At 38.4% G+C, this 25,052-nt stretch overlaps 1 protein-coding gene across 1 annotated transcript in view; it reads left to right on the forward strand.

Moving 5' to 3' along the window:
• Positions 1-2,623: 2,623 nt before the first annotated feature.
• The window catches only part of MROH2B (maestro heat like repeat family member 2B), a gene marked incomplete at both ends in the record, with an annotated part of 66,156 nt that continues 43,727 nt past the window's right edge, over positions 2,624-25,052 (forward strand). Inside the window, 11 exons of the mRNA XM_080933634.1 lie at positions 2,624-2,639; positions 3,889-3,950; positions 6,374-6,484; positions 7,495-7,654; positions 8,315-8,413; positions 8,836-8,990; positions 15,043-15,183; positions 15,497-15,589; positions 15,682-15,751; positions 23,310-23,423; positions 24,237-24,310. Of these exons, the coding sequence (XP_080789760.1) occupies positions 2,624-2,639; positions 3,889-3,950; positions 6,374-6,484; positions 7,495-7,654; positions 8,315-8,413; positions 8,836-8,990; positions 15,043-15,183; positions 15,497-15,589; positions 15,682-15,751; positions 23,310-23,423; positions 24,237-24,310 (1,095 nt within the window). The remainder of the gene's footprint in view (positions 2,640-3,888; positions 3,951-6,373; positions 6,485-7,494; positions 7,655-8,314; positions 8,414-8,835; positions 8,991-15,042; positions 15,184-15,496; positions 15,590-15,681; positions 15,752-23,309; positions 23,424-24,236; positions 24,311-25,052) is intronic.

A 25,052-nucleotide genomic window follows, 5' to 3' on the forward strand; every position in this document is an offset into this window, starting at 1 on the left:
ACTTTACGCTTATTGCAACTAGTAGGTTTTCAATGCATACTGTCAAGCCCTTGAAAAAAATCAAGTACTGACTAAAAAACATATTCACATGGTTTTATGTAAAATTTATTTTAATGTCTGAAAAAACAGTACTGACAAAAATGTATAATTTTAAGCAAAAAAAGTTTAAAATCTTTACATTTATCTTTGTTTTGCAAAATAAAGTCGTTTAAAAAAAAACAAACAAATCATATAATGCTGGTATAAAACAAAAAAAAGAATAAAACTCAAAAAAAAAGAAAACTAAAAGGAGAATTTTGAAGAGACAATTTTCTTTTTGAAATTCTAATTTTATAAGAAAGACAAGCATACTCTAGAGCAATGGTCCTCAACCTTCCTAACGCTGCACCTTTTAGTACACTTCCTTATGTTGTGATGACCTCCAACTATAAAGTTATTCTTGTTGCTACTTCTTTGTTATTTTTATTATCTTTATTTATTAAAGGCAGGTTAATTGGGAAAAAAAAAGAGTTCCCATCCTCTGCCTCAGTCTTTCTTAGGAGGAAGAGCAAAACATGGGAGGAAATAAAGAGACAACTGGAGGAGCACGGATTGGAGAAAAGATCATCCAGAGACTGCCTCACCTGTGGATATACCCCATATGTGCCCAGTAAACCCACGCACTATCGCTGATGCCAAGTAGTACTTACTGGAAAGAACATGATATAGATGCCTCCTCAGAGGCTCTACCAGAGCCATACTGATACAGAGGAGGATGCTTGCAGCTAACCATCAGACTGAACACAAGGACCCCAATGAAGAAGCTAGAGAAGGGACTGGAGGAGCTGAAAGGGTTTGAAACCCCATGGGAAGAACAAAATTATCAACTAACCAAACCCACCACAGCTCCCAGGGACTAAAACACCAACCAATGAGCTTGCATGGAAAGACCTATGGCCTGAGGTACATGTGCAGCAGAAGATAGCATTTTCTGGCATCAATGGGAGGAGAGACCTTTGGACCAGCTCGCTTTCCCAGTGTAGGGGAATGCCAAGGTGCCAAGCTGGGAAAGGGTGATTGGAAGAGGGAGCACCTTCATAGAGGCAATGGGAGGGAGAGGGAGGATGGAATTGTAGGAAATTGATAACATCTGAAATGTAAATGCAGAAAATTTCCAATAAAAAATTGGGGGGACAATAACCTTACAATAGTATAACTAATAAAATAAAAGAATCCTCATCCTCCATCCAATGTTTGGTTGCATCAGTTTCAGTCAGCGGTTGGGTAGAGTCTCTCAGAGGACAATTATGCTAGATTTTATAGATAGATAGATAGATAGATAGATAGATAGATAGATAGATAGATAGATAGATAGATAGATATAGATAGGTAGATATAGATATATAGATAGATATGTTTGTGTGTGTGTGTGTGTGTGTGTATGTGTGTGTGTGTGTGTGTGTGTAACACGATATCTCATAACAGCACATGACAGGAGAAGGGGGACTAGGAGAAGAAAATAGATAGGAAAAGGAAGATGAAAAAAAGAACATGGGGTGGTATGGTAAAATACGTGATATACTTGATATACTTGATAACATCATTATGAAATCTATCACCATTTACAAAGAACATGTGCCAATAAAAGTTCTCCACTGAAGAATTAACCAATAGCTTAGTTTCAATCCCTTGATCTTTGAATCAAACAAATGTCTTTAATAATAATAATAATAGCCTGAGAAGCAACCATCCGACTTGCAACAAGCATCTTCCCTCTACACCCAGCCCTATATATTGTCCCAGAGGTCATCATCCTTCCTGTATGAGACCTCAGTCACACAGACATAGGTTAGGAAACATTTAGACAAGATTCAGGGCCACCCTATGAAAAGATCATAGCCAAAATATCCATGCAACAAATAATTTGAAACCAAAGAGACAGGAAATAAATGAAATAAATAGGAAAGTTCTGAGCCTGTGAGAAGCTTAGGGTTCTGATAAGTTGGTGAGGAATGGTGAGAAGGGGAGTGATGGGGAAGGGTGTGGTGGGCAGTGGAGCAGTGGGAGGGGTCCAGAGTGGCTTGGCTGCTGTGTCAGTTGGTCATTCCTTGCAACTGCCCCTGACAGGCATTCCGGTCCACTGAGCATGCCCTGTTGTGTGACTGGCCTTACCAAATAGAACTATCAAAACCACCTAAAAGCTTGACCAGCATCAGGCCAAGCAGAGTGGGCCACCAATACACACCATTCTTTAAGCTTATGGTCAATAGACACAAGAATGGAGAAAGTGGCTCCTTTTGTCTGTAACAGTAGTTTGAGCCCCACCTTCTAATCTCTTCCTCCTCAGACATACTGATCTCCTGCGAAGAGACAATATTCGGTGAGATGCAGCCATCTTGGTTAGCAGGACCTCAGAGGCAGAAAAAATGTGATGGTGGTAGAATCCAGCATCATCCATTTCAACAGCAAACCCATCACAAGAAGCTCCTAGGTCACCCTGCCAATCAAGTACAGAAGAATTTTCGTTTAAGGAACCTTATGTGAGAAAATTGCCAACTTGCTTCACTGACTTTTTAGCTGAACTGCTTCTGATACTTAGGTGCTGCCTCTTATAAAGCCTTTAACAGCCAAGACGACTCCCAGAATGGAAGAATACTCAGGTGAGCATGTCTGGGTCATGAGGAGGAAGAACTCTAAAACATGCTGACATGTGGGGGTTTCACATGATTATACACATCAAAGTTTGTCTGAAATGGTTTTAATGAGGTCAGATTGTTTCCCTCTATTCATCTTTATGAAAAAACAAATAAAAGTAAAATGTTGATTTTGAAGGGCCAGTGACAGACTGGAAGCCTGAGATAATTGTTCTTTTATCTACTTTAAAGAAATGGTAGCCATATACCAGACTGGTTGGTTCTTACTTACTTTTGAATATTTTTAAATCTTTTGACAATGTTCTCTCCCAATTTTAAATGGCTCTATCATTTTCTTTGCCAAAAGTTTTACACTAACAGGGTTTGTCTTTGGCTCAGAGCCTCACGGGAAGTCTTTACCTGGTCCTTCTGCCAACCTACTATCAGCTTTAATTGCAGTCTTTTGATATCAACTTTGTTGTTGTTGTTTCTGTTGTTGTCATTGATGGTGGTGGTGGTGGTGGTGGTGGTGGTGGTGGTGGTGATGGTGTGGTGATGCTGGTGTGATGGTAGTGATATGGTGAGGATGGTTATGGTGGTGGTAGTGGTGTGGTGGTAATTATGGTGGTAGTAATGGTGTGGTGCGATGTAATATAGTGGGGATGGTAATGGCAGTAGCAGTAGTGGTGGGGACAGTTGTAGCATTTAATTACATTCCAGAGTATTTTATCCAAAAAAAAAAAGACATATTTATACAAAAATACAAAACCAATACTTGGGTCTTTGTCGGGAATAAAACAAGGTATCATCAACCTGGAACCAAAAGAAGGTCCTTGAAAGTGCAGAAAAGCAGATAAAGAAGAAGAAAATGTGAGGTGGAAACACAGAGGCTCATTAAGGGAGGTGAAATGAAAAATTGAGGACTTCCACTGTTTCTTCTAGTGCTCAATAAGATATGAAGGGTTAATCTCATTGAATCTGGGAGTCAGATCTTGCTAGAGGAGATGTAGAGGGTGGTGCACACTTGTTCAAAGCCATCCAAGGAAATCCAGCATACTCTCTCTGCACATTTACACTGAATAATCACTATGTACCTGTTAGTTTCTAATACCTTAGGGATAGAAAGTATAAGTACAGTACATCCCTATCATCAAGGACTAGCTACAAAATAGAGATTTTTTTTTTAAAGGAGTGTAGAATCATACAAGATTCTGTGACTACTGCTGCTGGGGTGGGTTGCAGTTTGAAACCTATTTTTACTCTTTGTGTAATTTAGAGATGTTTGGAGATATTAACCTCACTATTGGGATGCTGAGTAAGGAGGACAACATTAGCAAGGTATGCAAAGTTCTCTTTCTTATTTGCCTATTATAATCCAGCTGTTGAAACATTTTATACATGGTCCCCTTTGCTTTAACTTCCTCCCCTTCGTCCTCCTCCTTCCTTCCCCTCCTCCTCCTCCTTCTTTTTTCCTGGCTTCTCTTATGTCACTAAATCTTTTAGAAAATGCATTTACAAGTGCTGAAATAAAGAATGTCAAGACTCATAGAGGTTACTCAAGAATACTCTCTTTCATAACTATATGTAGATAGATGCAGAAAGCGAATAATACCAGATTTCTAACCCTGTGAGTTAGATCCTCCTCCCTGTAATGTGAGGATTGCTTTGAAAATGTGCAAAGACTTCCCATGCTCATCTTTCATCCTTTCCCACAACCTGAAAATTACTCTGAAAATTGAAGGCTTTCCAGGCATCAACAGCCAAATAAGTTACTGCCTTTCGCTGAACACTTGTCTGTGAAGTACAGTGCTTCATGCTCTCCACATAGCATGTGTTATATAACATTCATTTTTCACAACTGAATGCTTTGTATTTCTACTTTCATTTACCAACTGAGAAAAATGAAACACTAATACATTGTGTAACTTACCGGGAAAAAAAAAAAAAAAAAAAAAAGACAGCTGCAGCATATCCATGCAGAAGCCCAACAAATGCCAAAAAGTCACCCTAATAATTGTTCAACATTGGATCGTTGCCTCTTGTGAAAGGCAGTGTCTTTGCTGATCTCATAACTGAGTGATATTCAAACCTGATTGCCTGTCATTAGCTTGAAGAAAATGCCAAATGCCTCATTAACAGGGATTCGAATTATGACAAGTTGAGGCACAGGAAGTTCATAGAGATGAGCCTAACATTGGGTATCATTAACAACCATTTCATGAATCTCACAGTAGATGTTAGCATTCCCATGGAGCACTTCTTTAAAACAATTTTAGACACCTTGGAAATAATTTCTGAACTGTTTAAGTACCATGATTGAGTTTCTAGAAAAGAAACTAAAAATTGAAATTTTGGTAACTACTTCTAAGTTGCTTTCATGCTGGAAAAACTGATCAATAAAAATGATTTAAGGGTCTAGACTGACAGCTCAGCCATTAAGAACACATGCTGCTCTTGCAAAGGACTTGGATTGGTTCTCACCATCTATACATAATAGCTGATAAGTGCCTATAGTCCCAGTTCCTCTAGATCCTAGTTCCAGTTGGTCCGAGTTCCTCTTCTGGCCTCTGTAATCATTATACTCACGTGTACATAGATACACATAGAAACAAGCTATAGACAGAAACAAATACCATTTTTAAAAGAAATAGAAATGGGGTCATGCATGGTTGATCATACCTTTAATCCCAACACACAAGAGGTGGAAGCAGGCAGACCCATATGAGTTTGAGATAGCATGGTCTACATAGCAAGTTCCAAGCAGGCCATGTCTACCTGGGAGATGTCTTTATTTTTAATTGAAAATGGACCCAGGCATGGTATCAAAATGAACTTATCTAGTACTGCAGTTGGTGCAAGGAGCTAAGATTGAAGCACTCACAGCATCCACAGTCAACAAATGAAGTTCTTTATGACTCTTTCCTGAGTCATGAGTCTATTCGTGCTACCAAACATAAAGAATTCTGAACATTAGTGAAATGTTCTAAGTAAACAGCATGTCCCAGCTCCAAAACATGATAATGTCTCTATAAGATGACTCTTGCAAAGAGAACATGGCCTTCAGAAATCAGAAAATACTTGTGGAGCAAGGCAAGACCTTACAGGTGCTTCAATAGGCCCAGAAAACACAAGGAAGAAAGATAAACTGTACCTTTTCTAGCATTTCCAAGGGCAAGTCTTATAGACTAATATAAGCTCAATAAACACTGATACCATTTTTGGAAGTATGTGTTTGATTGAGGCAATTGGAGATCTGAGAACTCCAGTCTTCCTTTCATCCTTCACAGTACATCTTCAGCATCTACAAGATGTGTAAAAGCCACAACAGGAGCATTGATTCAAATCACATGTCTCCTAGAGATGCACTGCCATCCAAAAAAGTCCCCCATATTGTCTCAGAAAAGGCATGGATGAAACAAAAAACTAATACTCCTTGGTACACAGCTTTACAGTACAGCAATGTCCTTGATGATACAGGGTACCATAACAATAGGCTCAGCCTACAACAAGGATGGTCAGACACTTTAAAATACTGAATACTCTGCCTCTGGTTCAATTAGATATTGTCTTAGAAATGTAGCAAAATAAAATACGTTTCAGAATTAATGTTGTTCCATATGTTTTTGACTCCTAAATATGCACATTATGCTGACAAAGTCTACATGACTGTACACCAAACATATCTTGCTTAGTTTCATGGTGTTCTTATTTAGGCTTTATTTTTGCAACTCAAATACTTTTGTCCCCTTTTGTGTTCACAGGAAGAAATTTATGGTCATCTTGCTTCTTTTATTCAGAATACTGAAATCTTGGATGATGCAATAGTCCAAAGGTTGATTTACTATACTTCTAAGGACATGAAGGATGAGGAAGTAAGTTTGAGTCTTCGTGATGAATGTGCACCAGGGCTGGTATAGGTAGATGCACAAAAGCCTGTCTGTCATGGCTGCCACATTTGTTCTTTGTGGTAGCTTACATAGAACTGTAGAGTATCTTGGTCATCACTACACACATTAGGAAAATGAGATCAATGTAAGGAAGACTTAAGAGGTAGTATCATCCATCCATCTTTTTAGATGAGGAAGTTTGTACTTCTGAGAGTCAACCTGCCGACAGAAAGAGTACCTAGACCCCTGTTCTGTTGGCTCCTATATCACTTCCCATTTCTGTATCTGGATCCATTATCTTGAAAATTTGATTGATTCAGATCTCAATACAGGAGCTGCTTATACTCTCTGCTTTAAGCTCTCTTGTACTTTCATGAGTACATGTTTGTTGTTCTTGTTGTTCTTGTTGTTGTTATGGCTTCATTTTTCTTGGTGGTAGGGTTGATTAAATTTACCTAGCTCACCATCATCAAGAATAGAAGTATCTATCTCCCAATATGTCTAAATTGGAAACTAAGTTCATCAGAATGACACCAAAATTAAAGCCCTGGACACCTAGTTCAATTCCTTTCACCTTTACTTCCTCAACCACAATGATTCATGTTTCTTAAACAGAAAACATAAAATCTGCATCAAAGTACTTTAATTAAATAGCAAGAAAATAATGAGCTAAGATTTGGTAGTTGGTGCCTGTAACACTAGTTCTCAGGAAGCAGGGGAAAGGGTGTCATGAGTTCAATGTCTGCCTGAACTACATAAGTAAAACTGTCTGAAGAAAAGAAAGGTCCATTGGCACCCATTCTATAAGAACTGTTTCAAAATTGTCTCAGCTTTGTTGGTTACTGACACCTACCTGAGAGATATGCACTATGACATGGTGACAGTCCATTCTCCCTTTCTTTCAAATTGAAATGCACTTAGAATACTACATAGACTATCCTATTGTACCCCTTTAGACTCACTCTTCTACTTATTCTTTCCACCTCCCTTCTCAGATTCCCAGAGAAATCAGAATGCTGGCTGGAGAGGTGCTGGTGTCTCTTGCTGCTCATGATTTCAACTCTGTGATGTATGAAGTGCAAAGTAACTTTAGGATACTAGAGCTGCCGAATGAATTTGTTGTGCTTGCCCTGGCTGAACTTGCAACCAGCTATGGTATGAAAGGAGCATTCTACATCTTCTCTAGGAAATAGCTAACCCTGACTAATTGGCTAAAGTCCCAGAAAGTTAAGCAAAAGCAAGATGGCCTCTCTATGTTCTACTGCAGTAAAATCCATTGGTAGAAAGACATGGGAGGTGTTATGAGCATAGATGAGCCCAATGACCAGCCATTGATTCAAGGTACACTACTAAATATAACAGGCCCTCTTCCACACTCATCTTTCCTTCCTGTCATCACATTTACAGTAGCACATTCTCCATGAAGGTGCCAATGACATGACACTTATATGAAAAAGGATTTCCACCATTTGTTTCTATAGTATTTTATTGAACAGATACTATTTAGCACCTGTTTATTTGCTATACCTTGAGGACATGGGCAAATGGAAGATATGCATATTAATGAAGTAATAGTCCAAAATTACTTACTAATATTCAGCAGGCATAGGTGGCTACCTAGCTAGTGGCTTCCTTCAGACCACAACATCTTGATTAAAGATATTCAGGCTTTCAGCTGGGGGAAGAAGAGCAAGAACACAATCTTCGTACTGCCCTTCACTTGTCCTGGCATACTTTTTAAGGATGAAAGAAAGAGTCAGGACTCCAGAATTGAAAGATAAATGATACCTGTTCCTCTTGTGTCCTTCACTGCAGTGTCCCAGAGCATTCCCTTCATGATGATGACCCTGCTCACCATGCAGACCATGCTCAGGCTGGTAGAGGATGAAAGTATGAGGCAAACCTTCTGTATAGGTGAGTGATTCACTATTTTGCTCAGGGATAGCCATGCTTCCAGGACATGTCTTACATGGTGCAGGTAGACCACAAAGAGTTTTCCAAAGAGTTTATTTATATCAACTTTTCTCTGCCATTAATGTATAAGAATATAACCTATAACTTAATCTAGCTGACATGTGGCATTGACTATGTTAAATATTTTTCATTCAGAACAGACTATCTCCTAGTAATAGTATATAATAACAATCTTAATTTATGCTCCATTAAATAGTAATTAAAATTGGCTAAACAGTTTTTTTGTTTTCATGTTTGTATGATGAAACTTTAATATGATTTAGAAATCTTTGCTAATTGTCTATGCTCTCTTTTAGAAAATTTTGATGTTTCAGTTTTCATGTTTGTTTCAGTTTGTGGTTGTATTTTTTTTTATAATGCAGCCCTTGAAAAATTCAGCAAGTCCATTTACAAGTATGTCAACCACTGGAAGGATTTCCCATATCCCAAATTAGATGCTAATCGGCTCTCTGACAAGATCTTCATGCTGTTCCGGCACATAATGGAGAAGTGGGCCCCCCAGGCCTCACCTATGCATGTGAGTAGGGCTTTAGATAGGGTCAAGCTGCAAACCCCCATGCTGCTCATACATATTTAGAGTTTGGTTGTATCTTATATATGTGTATCATATTTATATGTGTGTGTGCATGCATATATATTCTAAAAAATATATATGTATATATACATATATATGTGGCTTAAAATTTAGTGAACTTCTTTGGTTTTTTTAATCTATTAAAATAGTTTTTAAAAGAATATTTCATGGTTAAATCATCAAATGTGGAACTTCTTGTGGGTATCAATAGTTATGTTTAGAAGGTACATTAAATCTACTAGTTTTCAATCTACTTCAAGTCATGGTATATCTATTGTCCCATTTAAAGTTTTTTTTTTTAAATAACAATATGTCTGATCCTGTTTCAGATAACGGAGATATATCAAAGATTGAACAGACCAGAATCTTACTCTGGTATTTCAACATGTTGGGTGAATAAATGAATAAATGACTGTCAATTCTTTTATGTTTTGTATGTCATAAACAACATCTGAACTGAATTGTTAACTTGACAAAAAAACAACAAGTTCAAAAAAAGAAAATAATTCTGGTGTCTACTAGTAACACAAATAAATAATATCAAAATAATCCACTCAGCTCTGAAAAAATATTGCAATTTTATGGTAGCTTAAATGCCTATGATATATTTATTAGTAGACTTGGATACTTTGGCTCATAATTAAGATGAAAATCAAAAGCTAGTTACATGAGTTTGAAACAACTGAATGATTTTGGATAGTGTCATCCAAGAACAGCATGAAAAGCTGATTGTGGTAAAGACTGAGTTCTTGGAAAATGCCAAGGAATAACTCATGACATGATAAAGAATAAAGAATTTTCTAAAGAAAGAGGGAGAGGAGAATGAAACTCTAGAAACTCAAAAAGGAGTTTTAAAATATCAAGTAACGATGTACCGAACATTACTACAGAGGTCAAGAGAAACATTGAAAAGTATGCAGTGCACAGTGAGGTACAGTAGAAGACCCATCACAGCTGACAGGCTCAAATAGAATAAACAGTGGTATAAATGAGCCACTGAGTTTTAATATGGCTTGATGTAAATTAAAACTTTGCAGACCACCACATATATTAGCTTCAGAGCGTAAGCTATCAAATTATACACAGAGGGTTTGTTTTCAAAAATTGCTTTTTTGACAAAAGGATAGTGAGACTCTAGATTTTTATTATCAATAGTTATAGCGGACTTTGGGGGGCTGTGGTTTGGTTGTAAGAAGTGAAAGTAGGAAATTCAGAACAAGGCATCTTAACAAATTTACCCTGAGACAAGAAGGAAAGTAAGGAGACTAATGTAGGGGAGCTAGCATGAGGGGAAAGCAACAGTAGCACACAATGTTGTGTGACACTCTTTTTAGGAAGACATGATTGAACATCTACTCATCTCAGACAGGGAACAATAAACTCAGATACCACCGAAATCCAACTTGGTGAACCAATAGGTTTTACTGGATTTACTTACAGGCATTTTGGTGAGGGATTGTGTACAGGAACAGAAATTACTCCAAGACAGCCACATCACCAGAGTCCATCCAAACCTGGGTAACAGCCCAAGGAAGCTGGAAACTTATAGTGTTTCCTATACTGAAGGCTACACAACCTTCAGATGGTTCTACCAAGTTGAAGTGTGTTCTTTCCAGGTATCTCAGTTGTCCTGAGCCTTTTCTAGGCAGCTCAGATGGTTTCTGCTTCTTTCAGGCAGTTTGGCTTGTCTGAGTGAGTCTCCCAGCCATTCTTACTCCTCATGTATGCCTGGGCAAAAACGACCTAGTGAACCTTGTCTGTTTCAGGAACTTCCTGAAGACATTACATTTTTGAAATTTCCTGAGCTTATTAATAAACTTCCAAGAAAGAAGCACTGTTTTACTTCCTCATACAGCAACCTACTCTTTCATCTTTATATAAACAACTTGTCTGTCAGTTGCCTTCCCTGTGAAGTGAAAGGTTTCCATCTTAGATGGTGAGGTGTTTCATCACTAAAAACAGACTTCCCTTCTGGGAAAAAATGTTTCATCTTTCTCTGAAAATGCCCTATTGTTTTAATTCCCATGGTGTGTTATTACAAGCTTCCCTCCAAATGGAAGCTTTTAATCAGGAAGAAATACAAAGTCACAAAATATTTTATATTCAGTAACATGCTAAAAGAAAGTGACTATGAGAGATACTGGTAAAGCACTTGTTGCACAAGTCTGATAACCTTTCATTTGGATCTCCAGAACTCAAACAGAAGCCAGGTGTGGCAAGGCAAGCATGGAAATTCTCAGCACACTCCTACCAGGAGCTGAGAGACAAAGCCATGAGATGTAGGCTGCCGAGCCTCACTAACACAGAAACAAACAAAAACAACCTGTCTCCCGAGATGGAAGATTAAGACTGACTGACACCTGAACACCTGAGGTTGTCCTCTGCCTACTGTATGCAAGTCTCAGTCATGCACATATCTGCACATGTGCACAAACACAGACAGAGGGATGCAGGGTCATACACTGAAGCAATGAACAAATAGTGAAATGAACATCCTCATAGACATAACTGTGGATGAAAATACATGTTGTTGCTCCCACAGATCTCTTTACCTCTGCATTTTCTTTTTTTTTTTTTTCTTTTTTCTCATTCTTTTATTGGGTCTTCTCTGCATTTGCATTTCAGATGTTATCCCTTTCCCCCATTCCAATCCTCCCCCTCCCACTGCCTCCATGAAGGAGCTCCTTCTCCCAACCACACTCACCCACCTCAGTAATGTGGCATTCCTGTACACTGGGAAAATGAGCCTTTGCTGGACCAAAAGCCTTTCCTACCATTGATGCTAGAGAATTCTATCCTCTGCTACATATGTACCTGAGGCCATGGGTCTCTTCATGTGAACCCATTAGTTGGTGTTTTAATCTATGGGAGCTGTGGTGAGTTTGGTTAGTTAATAATTTGTTTCTTCCCATAGGGTTGCAGAACCTTTCAGCTCCTTCAGTCCTTTCTCTAGCTCCTTCATTGGGGTCCCAGTGTTTAATCTGATAGTTCCCTGCAAGCATCCTCCTCTGTATCAGTATAGTTCTAGCAGATACTAGATGTACAGTATCTAGTATCTGAGGAGGCATCCATATCATGTTCCTGCCAATAGGCACTACTTGGCATCAGCAATAGTACTTAAGTATAGTGGCTGCATATGGGGTGGATCCTCCGGTGAGGCAGTCTCTGGATGATCTTTTCTCCAATCCCTACTTCTCTATTTGTCCCTTAATTTCTTCCCTCGAGCATTTTATTCTCCCTTCTAAGAAGGGCTGGGACATCCACCTTCTGGCATTCCTTCTCTTTGAGCTTCACAAGTAGTGTGAGTTGTTTCATGGGTATTCACAGTTTTGGGTTAGTATCCACTTATAAGTGAGTACATACCATGTGTGTTCTTTGTGATTGGGCTGTGTCACTCAGGATGATAGCTTCAAGTTCCATCCATTTGCCTAGGAATTTCATGAACTCATTGTTTTTAATAGTTAAGTAGTACTTCATTGCGTATATATACCACAATTTCTGTGTCCATTCCTCTGTTGAAGAACATCTGGGTTCTTTGCAGCTTCTGGCTATTATAAATAAGACTGCTATGAACATGATAGAATATGTGTTCTTATTATTTGTTGGAGCTTCTTTTGGATATATTCCCAGAAGTGGTATAGCTGGGTCCTCAGGTAGTACTATGTTCAATTTTCTGAGGAATGGCCAGACTGATTTCCAGAGTGGTTGTGCCAGTTTATAATCCCGCCAACAGTGGAGAAGTGTTTCTCTTTCTCCTCATCTTTGCCAGCATCTGCAGTCACCTGAGTTTTTTTATCTTAGCCATTCTGACTGGTGTGAGGTAGAATCTTAGGGTGGTTTTGATTTGCATTTCCCTAATGACTAGAGATGTTGAGCATTTTAGGTGTTTCTCAACCATTTGATATTCCTCAGTTGACAATTTTTTGTTTAGATCTATACCCCATTTTTAATAGGATTATTTGATTCTCTAGAGTTTAACTTCTTGAGTTCTTTGTATATATTAAATACTAGCTCTCTGTCAGATATAGGATTGGTAAAGATCCTTAACCAATCTGTCGGTTGCCAGTTTGTCCTTTAGACAGTATCCTTTGCCTTACAGAAGCTTCACAATTTCATGAGGTCCCATTTATTGATTCATGATCTTAGAGCATAAACCACTGGTGTTTTGTTCAGGAAAATTTCCTGTGTGCCTTTGTGCTCTAAGCTCTGCCCCACTTTCTTTTTTTGTTTTTTTTGGGTTTTTTTTTTTTTTTTTTGAGGCAGGGTCTCAAGTAGTCCAGGCTAGCCTCAAACTTTTTATCCTTTTGTCCCTACCTCCTAAGTGCTAGAATTAGAGGCATAGGATCCCACAACTGCCTGTGAAGGTTGTTTTTAAAACAGAAACAGTATAGTTCCTGGGAAAGGCTAAAGCAGGAAGACAGAAAGTCAAGTTGTCTTCAGGTGTAATGCCAACATGGGTGACATTGTGAGCTTCAGGTCAGCCTGGACTGCATTGTGAGACATTTCCAAGAAAGGAGGAATGAAGGAGAAAGGAAGAAAAGAAAGAGTGAAGAATGGAAGGAAAATAAATCCGCAAACAAGGACAATAGAACAGGTATAAGATGATAATTTTAGATCTGAGAGTATAGTTCAGTGATAGAATCCTTGCCCAGCTGATGTTAGTCTGGCCCACTTTCTGTTCTATTAGTTTCTGTTCTATTAGTTTATGTGAAGATCTTTGATTCTCTTAGACTTGAGCTTTGTACAAGGAGATAAGAAAGGATTGATTTGCATGTTTCTGAATGCTGACTGCCAGTTGAACCAGGACCATTTGTTGAAGAGGCTGTCCTTCTTCCATTGAATGTTTTTAGCTCCTTTGTCAAAGAACAAGTGACCATAGGTGTGTGGGTTCATTTTTGGGTCTTCGATTCTATTCCATTGATCTTCCTGCCTGTCTCGGTTCTTATCCCAATTGGTCTATAATCCACTATATAATCAAACTCAAAAAAAAATAATAATCATCTCTTTAGATGATGAGAAACTATTTGTCGAAATTCAACATCCCTTTGTGTTAAAAGTCTTGGAAAGATCAGGAATTCAAGGCTCATACTTAAAACATAGTAAAAGCAATAAACAGCAAACCAGTAGCCAACATCAAACTAAATGGTCAGAAACTTGAAGCAATCCCACTAAAATCAGGGACTAGACAAGGCTGCCCACTCTCCCCCTACCTATTCAATATAATAATGGAAGTACTAGCCAGAGCAATCTGACAGCAAAAAGAAGTCAAATTGGAAAAGGAGTCAAAATGTCACTATTTGCAGATGATAAGATAGTATACTTAAGTGTCCCCAAATATTGCACCAGAGAACTTTTACAGCTGATAAATAACTTCAGGAAAGTGGCTGGATATAAAATTAACTTAAATCAGTAACCTTTCTATACTCAAAGGATAAACAGGTTAAGAAAAAAATTAGAGAATTGACACCCTTCACAATAGTCACAAAGATTATAAAATACCTTGTGGTGACCCTAACCAAGCAAGTAAAAAATCTGTGTGACAAGAACTTCAAGTCTCTGAAGAAGGAAACTGAAGAAGACCTCAGAAAGTAGAAAGATCGGAAGGATCAACATAGTAAAAATTGCCATCTTGCCTAAGGCACACTACAGATTAAATGCAATCCCCATTAAAATTCCAACTTCATAGAGTTAGAAAGAGCAATTTGCAAGTTCATTTGGAATAATAAGAAACCCAGGATAGCAAAAACTATTCTCAACAATAAAATACTTCCAGGGGAATCACCATCCCCTACCTCAAACAGTATTACAGATTAAATGTGTATTATGTATTTTGAAACAAACAAACAAAACAAACTATAACAGCTTTGTTTCTAGAGGTGTTTTTTTCGAAAGGAGATTTTTGTGTATATTGAGTCCCCAAAGCACCCATCCACTGAAAACTATTCACAAAGCAAAACACAGTGTCATTAATGAGCTTTGTTTATTACCTCTATAGACTTTGGCCATAATCAAGGCCCATGGTCCCACCGTGAGCCTGCTGCTGCATCAGGAAGCTTTTTGTGAATTTGCACTGAGCCAAGTATCCTGGCTCCTCACCCAGTACCGAGACAAGGAGAGTGATTTCTACATCACGCAGGTGAGAAGAGGGACTCCATTTGAAACCTTCCTGAGGACACCAAGTCTCATAAAGCTTAGGGAACTCAGCTGTACAGTAGCTCCCTATAACCACGTGCCTGGGCATAGCAGACAGAAAGAGCTCACCACAACCGTTGACAGAAACTGCAAAGAGGAGCAAAGAACTGTCATTCCAAGCTGGTGACATCAGAGTCACTGTGAAAACTCTTGTAAATGAAGCTCGGTTGGGTTCATAAGATGTACTCATTGGCCGTTGTCCTCTGTGTGGCTGCATCTTGGGCAGCGTCCACTAACCCACGCGTGCTTTCTTCTAGAGTCTAAAGCAGATACTCACTGCCACAGTCCTCTACGACACTGTCGTTCCCAAGAACCTGAGAAGATCAGTCCTCACCTGTTTGCTACACCAGGTAGGAAGCCCACGCTCTGTATTAATCCCACACTATTTCTCCAATTTTGACTTCCGCTTACACCCCGATTACTGTCCTTCCTCCCTATTCAGATCTGCAAAGTTCCAGAGCCGCCAATAAAGGAAAACAAACTTGAAGCTTCAAGCTGTTTCCTCATTCTAGGTAGGACCCGGCATCCAGAGTGCTGCTAGGGATAGCTCAAAGTGACAGAGATGGGAGCGTGTGCTGTCGCTGGAACTGCTTCCACACATACAGAATGTTCCTTAAACTCACAGCAGCCTCTGCCTGCCCTGCTCCCCCAGAGGATCCGAGGAGGAATGGCGTGGGTAAGGTGGTAAGGCATGCCAGGCTACCCAGGGCAAAGCAATTCCAGGTAGAGAGTTTTACCCGCTACCAACGAGATTTTCCTGGAAAACCAGCATGAATTTCTCACCCTAAAGATAGAAGATTGCTTTTCCTCTGGGTATAGCAGATGCTGTGATACTGTCACGTCCAAAATCAGGGCTTGGTTCTTTGGTTCATTCTTGGTCATTCCTTTGACCCCAAGGACTTTAATTAAAAAGACAAAAACAAAAACAAAAAAAACTCTCCTCCTTATTATATCTCTCCCTTGCCCTGTTCCCCTCTCCCCTCTCTCTCCCTCTCCCTTTACCCCCTCCACCTCTCCTCCCTCTCCCTCATTCTCTCCTCTTCCATTACCACACTTTGTTTTTTCTATCGTCTTTTAAACACCTAAAACAGATTACAAAGGAGATGCCTAAATCCCTGCATCAGCATATTTGAAAACAGTCCTTGGATTCCTCTGAGAGATCACCTCCTCCAGATCTTTCTTACTTCATTGCATATTTGTTATGGGGTTATACACACACACACACACACACACACACACACACACACACACACACACACATATATATATATATTGGTTATTTTAACTATTTATATATCAAATGTTATCCCCTTCCCAATTTTCACTCCTTAAGTCCACTATCCTTTCTTCCCTCCCCCTGCCCATGAGAGTGCTCCTCCCCTCCCCACATCTCCCACCTCTCCCACCCCACCCCATTCCCACTCCTGTCTCAGTGACCTAGCATTCCCCTACTCTGGGTCATCAAGCCTCCACAGAACCAAGGTGCTTCCCTTCCAATGGTACCACATAAGACAATCCTCTACTACATATGCAGCTAAAGTCATGGATACCTCCTGTGTATTCTTTGGCTAGTGGTTTAGTCCTTGGGAGCACTGGGGGCTCTGGTTAGTTGATATTGCTGCTCTTCCTATGAGATTGCAAACCCCTTCAGCTCCTACAATCCTTTCCCTAACTTCAGTCCAATGTTTGGCAATGTATACGTATATCCACATCTGTAGTGATCTGACTCTGGCAGAGTCTGTCAGGATACAGCTATACTGGGTTCCTGTCAGTAAGTACTTCTTGGCATCACCAATGGTATCTGGGTTTGGTGGTTGCATACAAGATGAATTGCTGGGTGGGGCAGTCTCTAGACAGTCTTCTTTCAGGTTCTGCTAGACTCTTTGTCCCTATGTTTTCTTTTAACAGGAGAAATTTTGGATTGATGTTTTTGAGGTGGGTGGGTGGCCCCATCCCTCAACTGGGGGCTGTGCCTAACCACTAGATACGGTCTCTACAGGATCTGTCTCCCCTTTGCTGGGTATTTTGGCTAATGTCTTCCCTGTTGGGTACTGGAAACTCTTGAGTAACTGGCATCTGGGATATTCTAGTGATTAACCTCAGAACCTAACACCACCCCCAACTAAACACCTACTTTCAAATTCCTAACCCTTGTACTTCTCCCCCATCTCCTCTCATATCTGAACTGCTCCTCACCCCCCTTTTTTTTACTTCTAGCTGCCAGATTGCTATCTCCCTCTACTTTCCAAAAATTATCCTCTTCTCCCTAATGAGAAGAACTGTAGCATCCTCACTTTGGCATGATCTTTTTTCTTCTTGGGTTTCATGTGATCTGTGAGTTATGTCATGAGTATTCTGAGCTACTTTTTGGCTAATATCCACTTACCGGTGAGTGCATGCCCTGAGTGTTCCTTTGTGTCTTGGTTATTTTCCTGTGAATTTTATGAAGTCATTGTTTCTAATACCTGAGTAGTACTCCATTGTGTAAATGTACCACAATTTTTGTATCAATTGCTCTACTGAAGGACATCTGGGCTCTTTCCAGCTTCTGGCTATTATAAATAAGGCTGCTATGAACATAGTGGAGCATGTGTCCTTGTTATATGTTGGAGCATCTTTTGGGTATATGCCTAGGAGTAAATTAGCTGGGTCCTCAGGTAGTACTATGTCCAATTTTCTGAAGAACCACCAGACTGGTTTCCAAAGCTGTTGTACCAACTTGCAATCCCACCCACAATGGAGGAGTGTTCCTCATTCTCTTCATCCCCACAAGTATCTGCTGTCGCCTGAGTTTTTGATTTTAGCCATTCTGACTGGTGTGAGGTATAATCTTAGGATTGTTTTGATTTGCATTTCCCTGATGACTATGGATATTGAACTTTCATTAAGTGCTTCCCAGACATTTAAGATTCCTTAGTTGAGAATTCTCTGTTTAGCTCTGTAGTATCCATTTTTTAAATAGGGTTACTTGGTTCTTTGGAATCTGACTTCTTGAGTGCTTTATATATTTTGGATATTAACCCTCTATCACAGGTAGAATTGGTAAAGATATTTTCCCCATCTGTGGATTGCCCTTTTGTCCTATTAACAGTGCCCTTCACCTTACAGAGCTTTTCAATTGTATAAGGTCTCATTTGTCAATTTTTGATCTTAGAGCATAAGCTATTGGTGTCCTATTCGGGAAATTGTCCCCTGTGCCAATGTGTTCAAGAGATAGTGAGTCCCCGGACTTTTTTTTCGTTTGTTTGTTTGTTTGTTTTTTAATTCTTGAGAAAGATTTTTGATATCCTGTGTATTTTTTTATTCCAGATAAATTTGAGAATTGTTCTTTTCTATCTGTGTGAAGAATTAAATTGAAATTCTAATAAGGATTTTATTGAATTTGTAGGTTGCTTTAGGTAAGATGGCCATTTTTACTGTTAATCCTACTAATTTCTCAGCATGGGAGAATTTTTCCATCTTCTGAGGTCTTCAATTTCTTTCTTCAGAAACTTGAAGTTTTAGTCATACAGATCTTTCACTTGCTTGGTTGGCATCATACCAAGATGTTTCATACTATTTATGACTATTGTAAAGGATGTCATTTCTTTCTCAGCCAGTTAATTCTATGAGTAGAGAAAAAGCTACTGATGTATTTGAGTTAATTTTGTATTCAGCCACTTTGCTGAAGTTGTTAATCAGTTATAGGGGTTTTCTCATGGATTTTTGGAAGGTCACTTATGTAAACTATCATATCATCTGCAAGTAGTGATGTCTTGACTTTCTCCTTTCCAGTTTGTCTCCCTTTGATCTCCTTTGTTGCCTAATTGATCTGGTTAGAACTTTGGGTACTATATTAAGTAGGTAGGGAGAGAGTGGGCAGCTTTGTCTTTTCCTTGATTGTAGTGGTTATGTTTCAGGTTTATTCCCTCGATATAGTTTAATGCTGGCTATAAGCTTGCTGAATATTGCTTTTATTGTATTTAGGCATGGACCTTGAATTCTTATTCTTTTTAATACTTTTAGTATGCAGGGTTGTTGTATTTTACCAGCTGTTTTCTCAGCATCTAAGGAGATTATTATGTGGTTTTATTTGTTTGTTTGAGTTTGTTTATATAGTGGATTACATTGATGGATTTCTGTATATTGAAGTATCCTTGCATTCCTTAGATGAAGCCTACTTGATCATGGTGAATGATCATTTTGGTGTGTTTTGTATTGGGTTAGCAAAATTTTCATTGAGTATTTTTTGCATCCATATTCACAATAAAAATTGGTCTGAAGCTCTCTTTCTTTGTTGAGTCTTTCTGTGGTTTAGGTATCAACTTAACTGTGGCTTCATAGAAAGAATTAGGTAATGTCCTTCAGTTTGTATTTTATTAAATTCTTTGAGAAGTATTGGTATTAGGTCTTCTTTAAAGGTCTGATAGAATTCCGCACTAAAATAATCTGGGTTCTGGGCTATTTTTGGTTAGGAGACTTGATGACTGATTCTATTTCCTTGGGGATTATGGAACTGTTTATCTGGTTTATTTGATCTTGATTTAACTTTGGTATTGGTATCAGTCTAGAAAACCAACCGTTTCATCTAGATTTTCCAATTTTGTTGAATATAGACTTTTGTAGTAGGATCTGATAATATTTTTTAATTTCTTCAGTTTCTGTTGTTATGTCTTTATTTTCATTTCTGATTTAGTTAATTTGGATATTGTCTCTGTACCCTCTGGTTAGCTGGGCTAAGGATCTATCTATCATGTTTATTTTCTCAAAGAACCAGCTCCTGTTTTTTTTTTTTTTTTTTTTTTTTTTTTTTGATTCTTTGTATAGTTTTCTACATTTCTACTTGGTTGATTTCAGCCCTGAGTTTGATTATTGCCTACAGTCTACTCCTTTGGGGTGTATTTGTTTCTTTTTGTTCTAGAGCTTTCAAATGTACTGTTAAGCTGCTAGTGTATGCTTTCTCCAATTTCTTTATGGAAGCACTTAGAGGTATTTTTTTTTTCTTTATAGCAGTTCTTTCATTGTGTTCTATAAGTTTGGGTATGTTGTGCCTTCATTTTCACTAAATTCTAAAAAGTCATTAATTTCTTTCTTTATTTCTTCTTTGACCAAGTTATCATTGAGTAGAGTAGGTTTCAGCTTCCATGTATATGTGGGCTTTCTGATGTTTTGGTTGTTGTTGAAGACCAGCCCTACTCCATGGTTATCCAATAGGATACAAAGGATTATTTCAATCTTCTTGTATCTGTTGATGCTTGTTTTGTGTCGAATTATATGATCAGTTTAGTAGAAGGTACCATGAGGTGCTTAGAAGGTATATTCTTTTGTTTTAGGATGAAATGTTCTGTTAAGTCCATTTGGTTCATAACTTCTGTGAGTTTCATGTGCCTCTGTTTAGTTTCTTTCCATGATCTATCCATTGGTGAGAATGAGGTGATGAAATTTTCTACTATTATTGGAATGTGTGCTTTGAGACTCATTAATGTTTCTTTTACATATATGGGTGCCCTTGTATTTGGGGCATAGATGATCAGAATTGAGGTTTTTTTTTTCCCCCTTGGGGATATTTTCTTTGATGAATATGTAGTGTCCTTCCCTGTCTTTTTTGGTAACTCTTGTTTCAAAGTCTATTTTATTCCATATTACAATTGCTACTCCAGCTTATTGCTTGGAATCATTTGCCTGAAAAATTTATTTCCAGCCTTTTGTTTGAGGTAATGTCTGTCTTTGTCAGTGAGATCTGTTTCCTGTATGCAGCAAAATGCTGGGTCCTGTTTTCATATCCAGGCTGCTTGTCTATATTTTGTTTTGGGTTTTTTTTTTGTTGTTGTTGTTGTTTGTTTTTTGTTTGTTTGTTTGTTTTTGGGGTGGGAGATTAAGTCTATTGATGGTCAGAGATATTAAAGACCAATGATTAATTGCTTCCAGTTATTTTTGTTATTAGAGATGGAATTATGCTTGTGTGGTTCTCTTCTTTTGGGTTTGTTGTGAATTAGCTTGTTGCTTTTTCTTGGGTGTAGTTTTCTTCCTTGTATTGGAGTTTTCCTTCTGTTATCTTCTCTAGGCCTGGATTGGTTGAAAGATATTGTTTAAATTCTGTTTTGTCATGAAATATCTTGGTTTCTTTTCCTGTGGTAATTGAGAGTTTTGTTAGAAATAATAACCTGAGCTGGCATTTTTGTTCTCTCAGAGTCTCTGTGACAACTTCCCAAGATCTTCTGGCTTTTAGAGTCTCTTTTGGGAAGTCTGGTATAATTCTGATGGGTCTCCCTTAATATGTTACTTGACCTTTTCACTTACTGCTTAAATATTCTTTTTTTGTTCTGTACATTTAGGGTTTTAATTTTTATGTGACTGGAGGAATTTCTTTTCTGGTTCCATTTATTTGGTGTTCTGTAGGCTTCTTGTATGCTTATGGGCATATATTTCTATAGGTTAGAAAAGTTTTCTTCTATAATTTTGCTGCTGATGTTAGCTTGTTCTTTGATTTTGGGGATCTTCACTCTCTTTTATACCTATTATTCTCAGGTTCAGTCTTTTCATTGTGTCCTGTATTTCTTGAATGTTTTGGGTTAGAAGCTTTTTGCTTTTTGTATTTTACTTGACTGTTATGTCTATGTCTTCTAGAGTATCTGTTATGCCTGAGATTTTCTCTTCTATTTCTTGTATTCTGTTAATGATGCTTGCATTTAACTCCTAGTCTCTTTGCTAGGTTTTTTATCTCCAGAGCCATTACCCTTTGTATTTTCTTTACTGTTTCTTTTTTCATTTTTAGATCCTGGATAAATTTGTTCAATTCCTTTACCTGTTTGGTTGTGATTTCCTGTGTTTCTTTAAGAGATTTATTTGTTTCCTCTTTAAGGGCTTCTACTTGTTTATCTTGTTCTCCTGTATTTCTTTAAGTGAGATATTTATGTTCTTAAATTTCTCTGTCATATTCATGAGATGGGATTTTAGGCCTAAGTCTTGCTTTTCAGGTGTTTTACGGTATCCACGGCTTGTTGGGGTGAGGGAACTGGGTTCTGATGTTGTCAAGTAGCATTGGTTTCTGTTGCTTGTGTTCTTACACTTGCCTCTTGCTATCTGGTTATCTCTAGTGCTAACTGCCCTTGCTGTCTCTGACTGTAACCTGTCCTTCCTCTGATTGTGGTTGTGCCAGAACTCCTCAGAGTCCAGCTGTTTCTGTGATCCTGTGACTGTGATCCTATGATTCTGTGATCCTGTGATCCTGAGATCTATGATTTTTTTAAGTATGTTTAACGTGTTTTTACACTTGCAGGTGTTTTGCTTGTGTGTATGCCTGTGCACACTATTCATGCAATGCCTTTGGAAATCAGAATAGGGTGTGGTTACCTATAACTGGAGTAAAAGATTATTATGAAGCAATGTGTGGGTGCTAAGAATCAAGCCATGGCCCTTTAGATGGGCAATCAGTGCTGCTGACTGCCAGGCAATCTCTCCCACCCTCCCTGTTCTCTCCCAACTCCTCTGACGATACACATTATTCTTCCCTGTATCTCTAACTCACTGGTTCACTTTACTATGATCACTTCCAAATCCAAGTATCCTCCCTCGATCCGGGCAGTTTATTGTTCTGCCCAGTAGCCCTCTAGCTCTCTTGGTCCAGTCTCTACCCCTATCTTCATTGATCTTGCCACGCCCCTTCATGTACCTCTTCTCTTCTTATAGGGACACTAATTCCTTTGAATTAGTGTCACTTCTACTAGCCTTCTCTAGATTGTCTTTGCAACATCCCTAACTTTCACGTGAGGCTAAGAACGCAGGTTGGAGGAAAGTAACCAAAATCCTGCAAGCATCTTAGAAAGCAAACTGCTCAACTACTTCTTTATTACTACTTCCAGAAGAACTATGGATGCCTGGAAGTCAAACACGCAACCACAAAGTGGTCTTGACAGTCCTCAAGAGGAAATTTCTGTCCTCTCATTCACAAGTACCTTACCTAAGAAAAAAAAAAATGAGTCCATCCGTACGTTGCATGCACATATTAAAATAATGTAATGTGTAATTAGCATGAACTAATACAAATCTTTTGAAGGTGTTGTCATGAGCTTGATATTTCTAAACCTGCAGCTCATGCCAACCCTGCAGACCTGCTGGATTTTTTTGACGAACAAATAAGAAGTACCAATGAGGTTGTTCGAACAGGAATCTTAACTCTGTTGAGATCAACTATCAACGCTGAGGGTAAGCATTTAAGACGAAGCCAGGATAGTTCATCACTGGCAGTGGCCTATGGTTCCCAAATCCTCTGCTCCATCTTCTGTGTGACATCACATGCAGAAAACTGTCCACCTGGTCTTCTGTAACCTCCCCTGTATAAGCAGGCATTTTCAGTTATTTTCCTTCTTTTGTGAAGTGTACAAATACATTTCACTGAGAAAGATAAAGAAATTTGAAGAGTTAAATTTTTTAAATTAAAAGATTCAGCAGTTTGGAGGAAGGGTATAAAATTCTCTTCATTTAGAATAGACTAGAATGTAATGAATCACTGTATCACATTACTTCCCAAAAACATCACATTTTCATAATAGTGAACATGTTTTTCATTAATATCTTTAGTACTAATTGTCCACTGTATTTTTTAGTGCAGTAAAAAATAATAATGTACTATAAAATGATTGGTATCCTGAATTCAGTAAAATGTGAGAATCAATTTTTTCCTAATAACATGGTAGGTTTAAAAATCTAGTTGTTGAAGAATCTGCTGGCAGCAATACAAAATAGTCTTGAATTTTGCTATCAGTCTGGCCAAGGTATATTCAATGAATGCTGTAGTTTAACCTGTGGTGGAAGAAGCAGATGTAGCAGAAAACTAAAAGGGTAGTTGGCATGGTTAATGATTAGAAGATAAAGGAGACAGGAGAGGAAGGAGCATCGTATAATGTTAACAAGCAGAGCCTTCAAATTGTGGGCTTTAATTCTATGGGTCCTCACCAATTCTAGATCATACACTATTTCTGTTGTGTCTGACCCCTGTTTCTCCTTTTGATTTTTCAGAACCCAAGTTTAGGAATCATACGACTTCAATCGAAAGGACAGTCAAACTTGTCATGAGTGACCTCAGTGTAAAAGTAAGAAAATTAGCTGGCACTTCTATTTGGTTAGTGATGACTTTAGCAATAGCTCAAACTATTCTGGTTCTTTGAGGATCTACTGTAAAACTTCTTTAAAAAGTGCTCAGTGGTCATTGTCATTTTTTAAAAGAACTCAACCCCAAAAGATAAATTACATTCTAATTTACATACAGTTCTAAGACTTCCTAATGAAATAAAAGACTTTTCTCACCCCAACTCTGTGCTGTTCTTCAAATAGATTTTTTTAATCATAATATGTGACAAAAAGATTGCTCTGTGAGAAAATGCACCTGCTGCTAAGCATGGTAATCTGGGGATTAATCCTGAATATCCACATCCTGGAAGAAAGGACTCATTCCAGGATTGTCTTTTTATCTCCACACGTGTACTGAATATGCATGCACATGCACACACAAAATAAATAGAAATTTTCTTTTAAAAGATGACTACCAAAATGTGAGCTGAGCACACAACAAGAAACATGCTGACCATGAGCAGAGAAAAAAAGACTGTAGCAACTAAGGAACACTGAGAGTGGAAGAAAGAATCTTCCCAAGGAAGAGCGCTGATTATCCAATTTACCAAATGGTCAGACTTAAAAACATACACATACAAGAAGCACTATGCAGACTGTTGTGCATATATATTTACTAAATCTATTATATATACATGCGTGTATATGTGAGTGTGTGAGTGTGTGTGAGTGTGTGTCTGTGTATCTGTGTGTGTCTGTGTGTGG

Source organism: Micromys minutus (assembly GCF_963924665.1).
Source record: "Micromys minutus genome assembly, chromosome: 20".
NCBI lineage: Eukaryota > Metazoa > Chordata > Mammalia > Rodentia > Muridae > Micromys > Micromys minutus.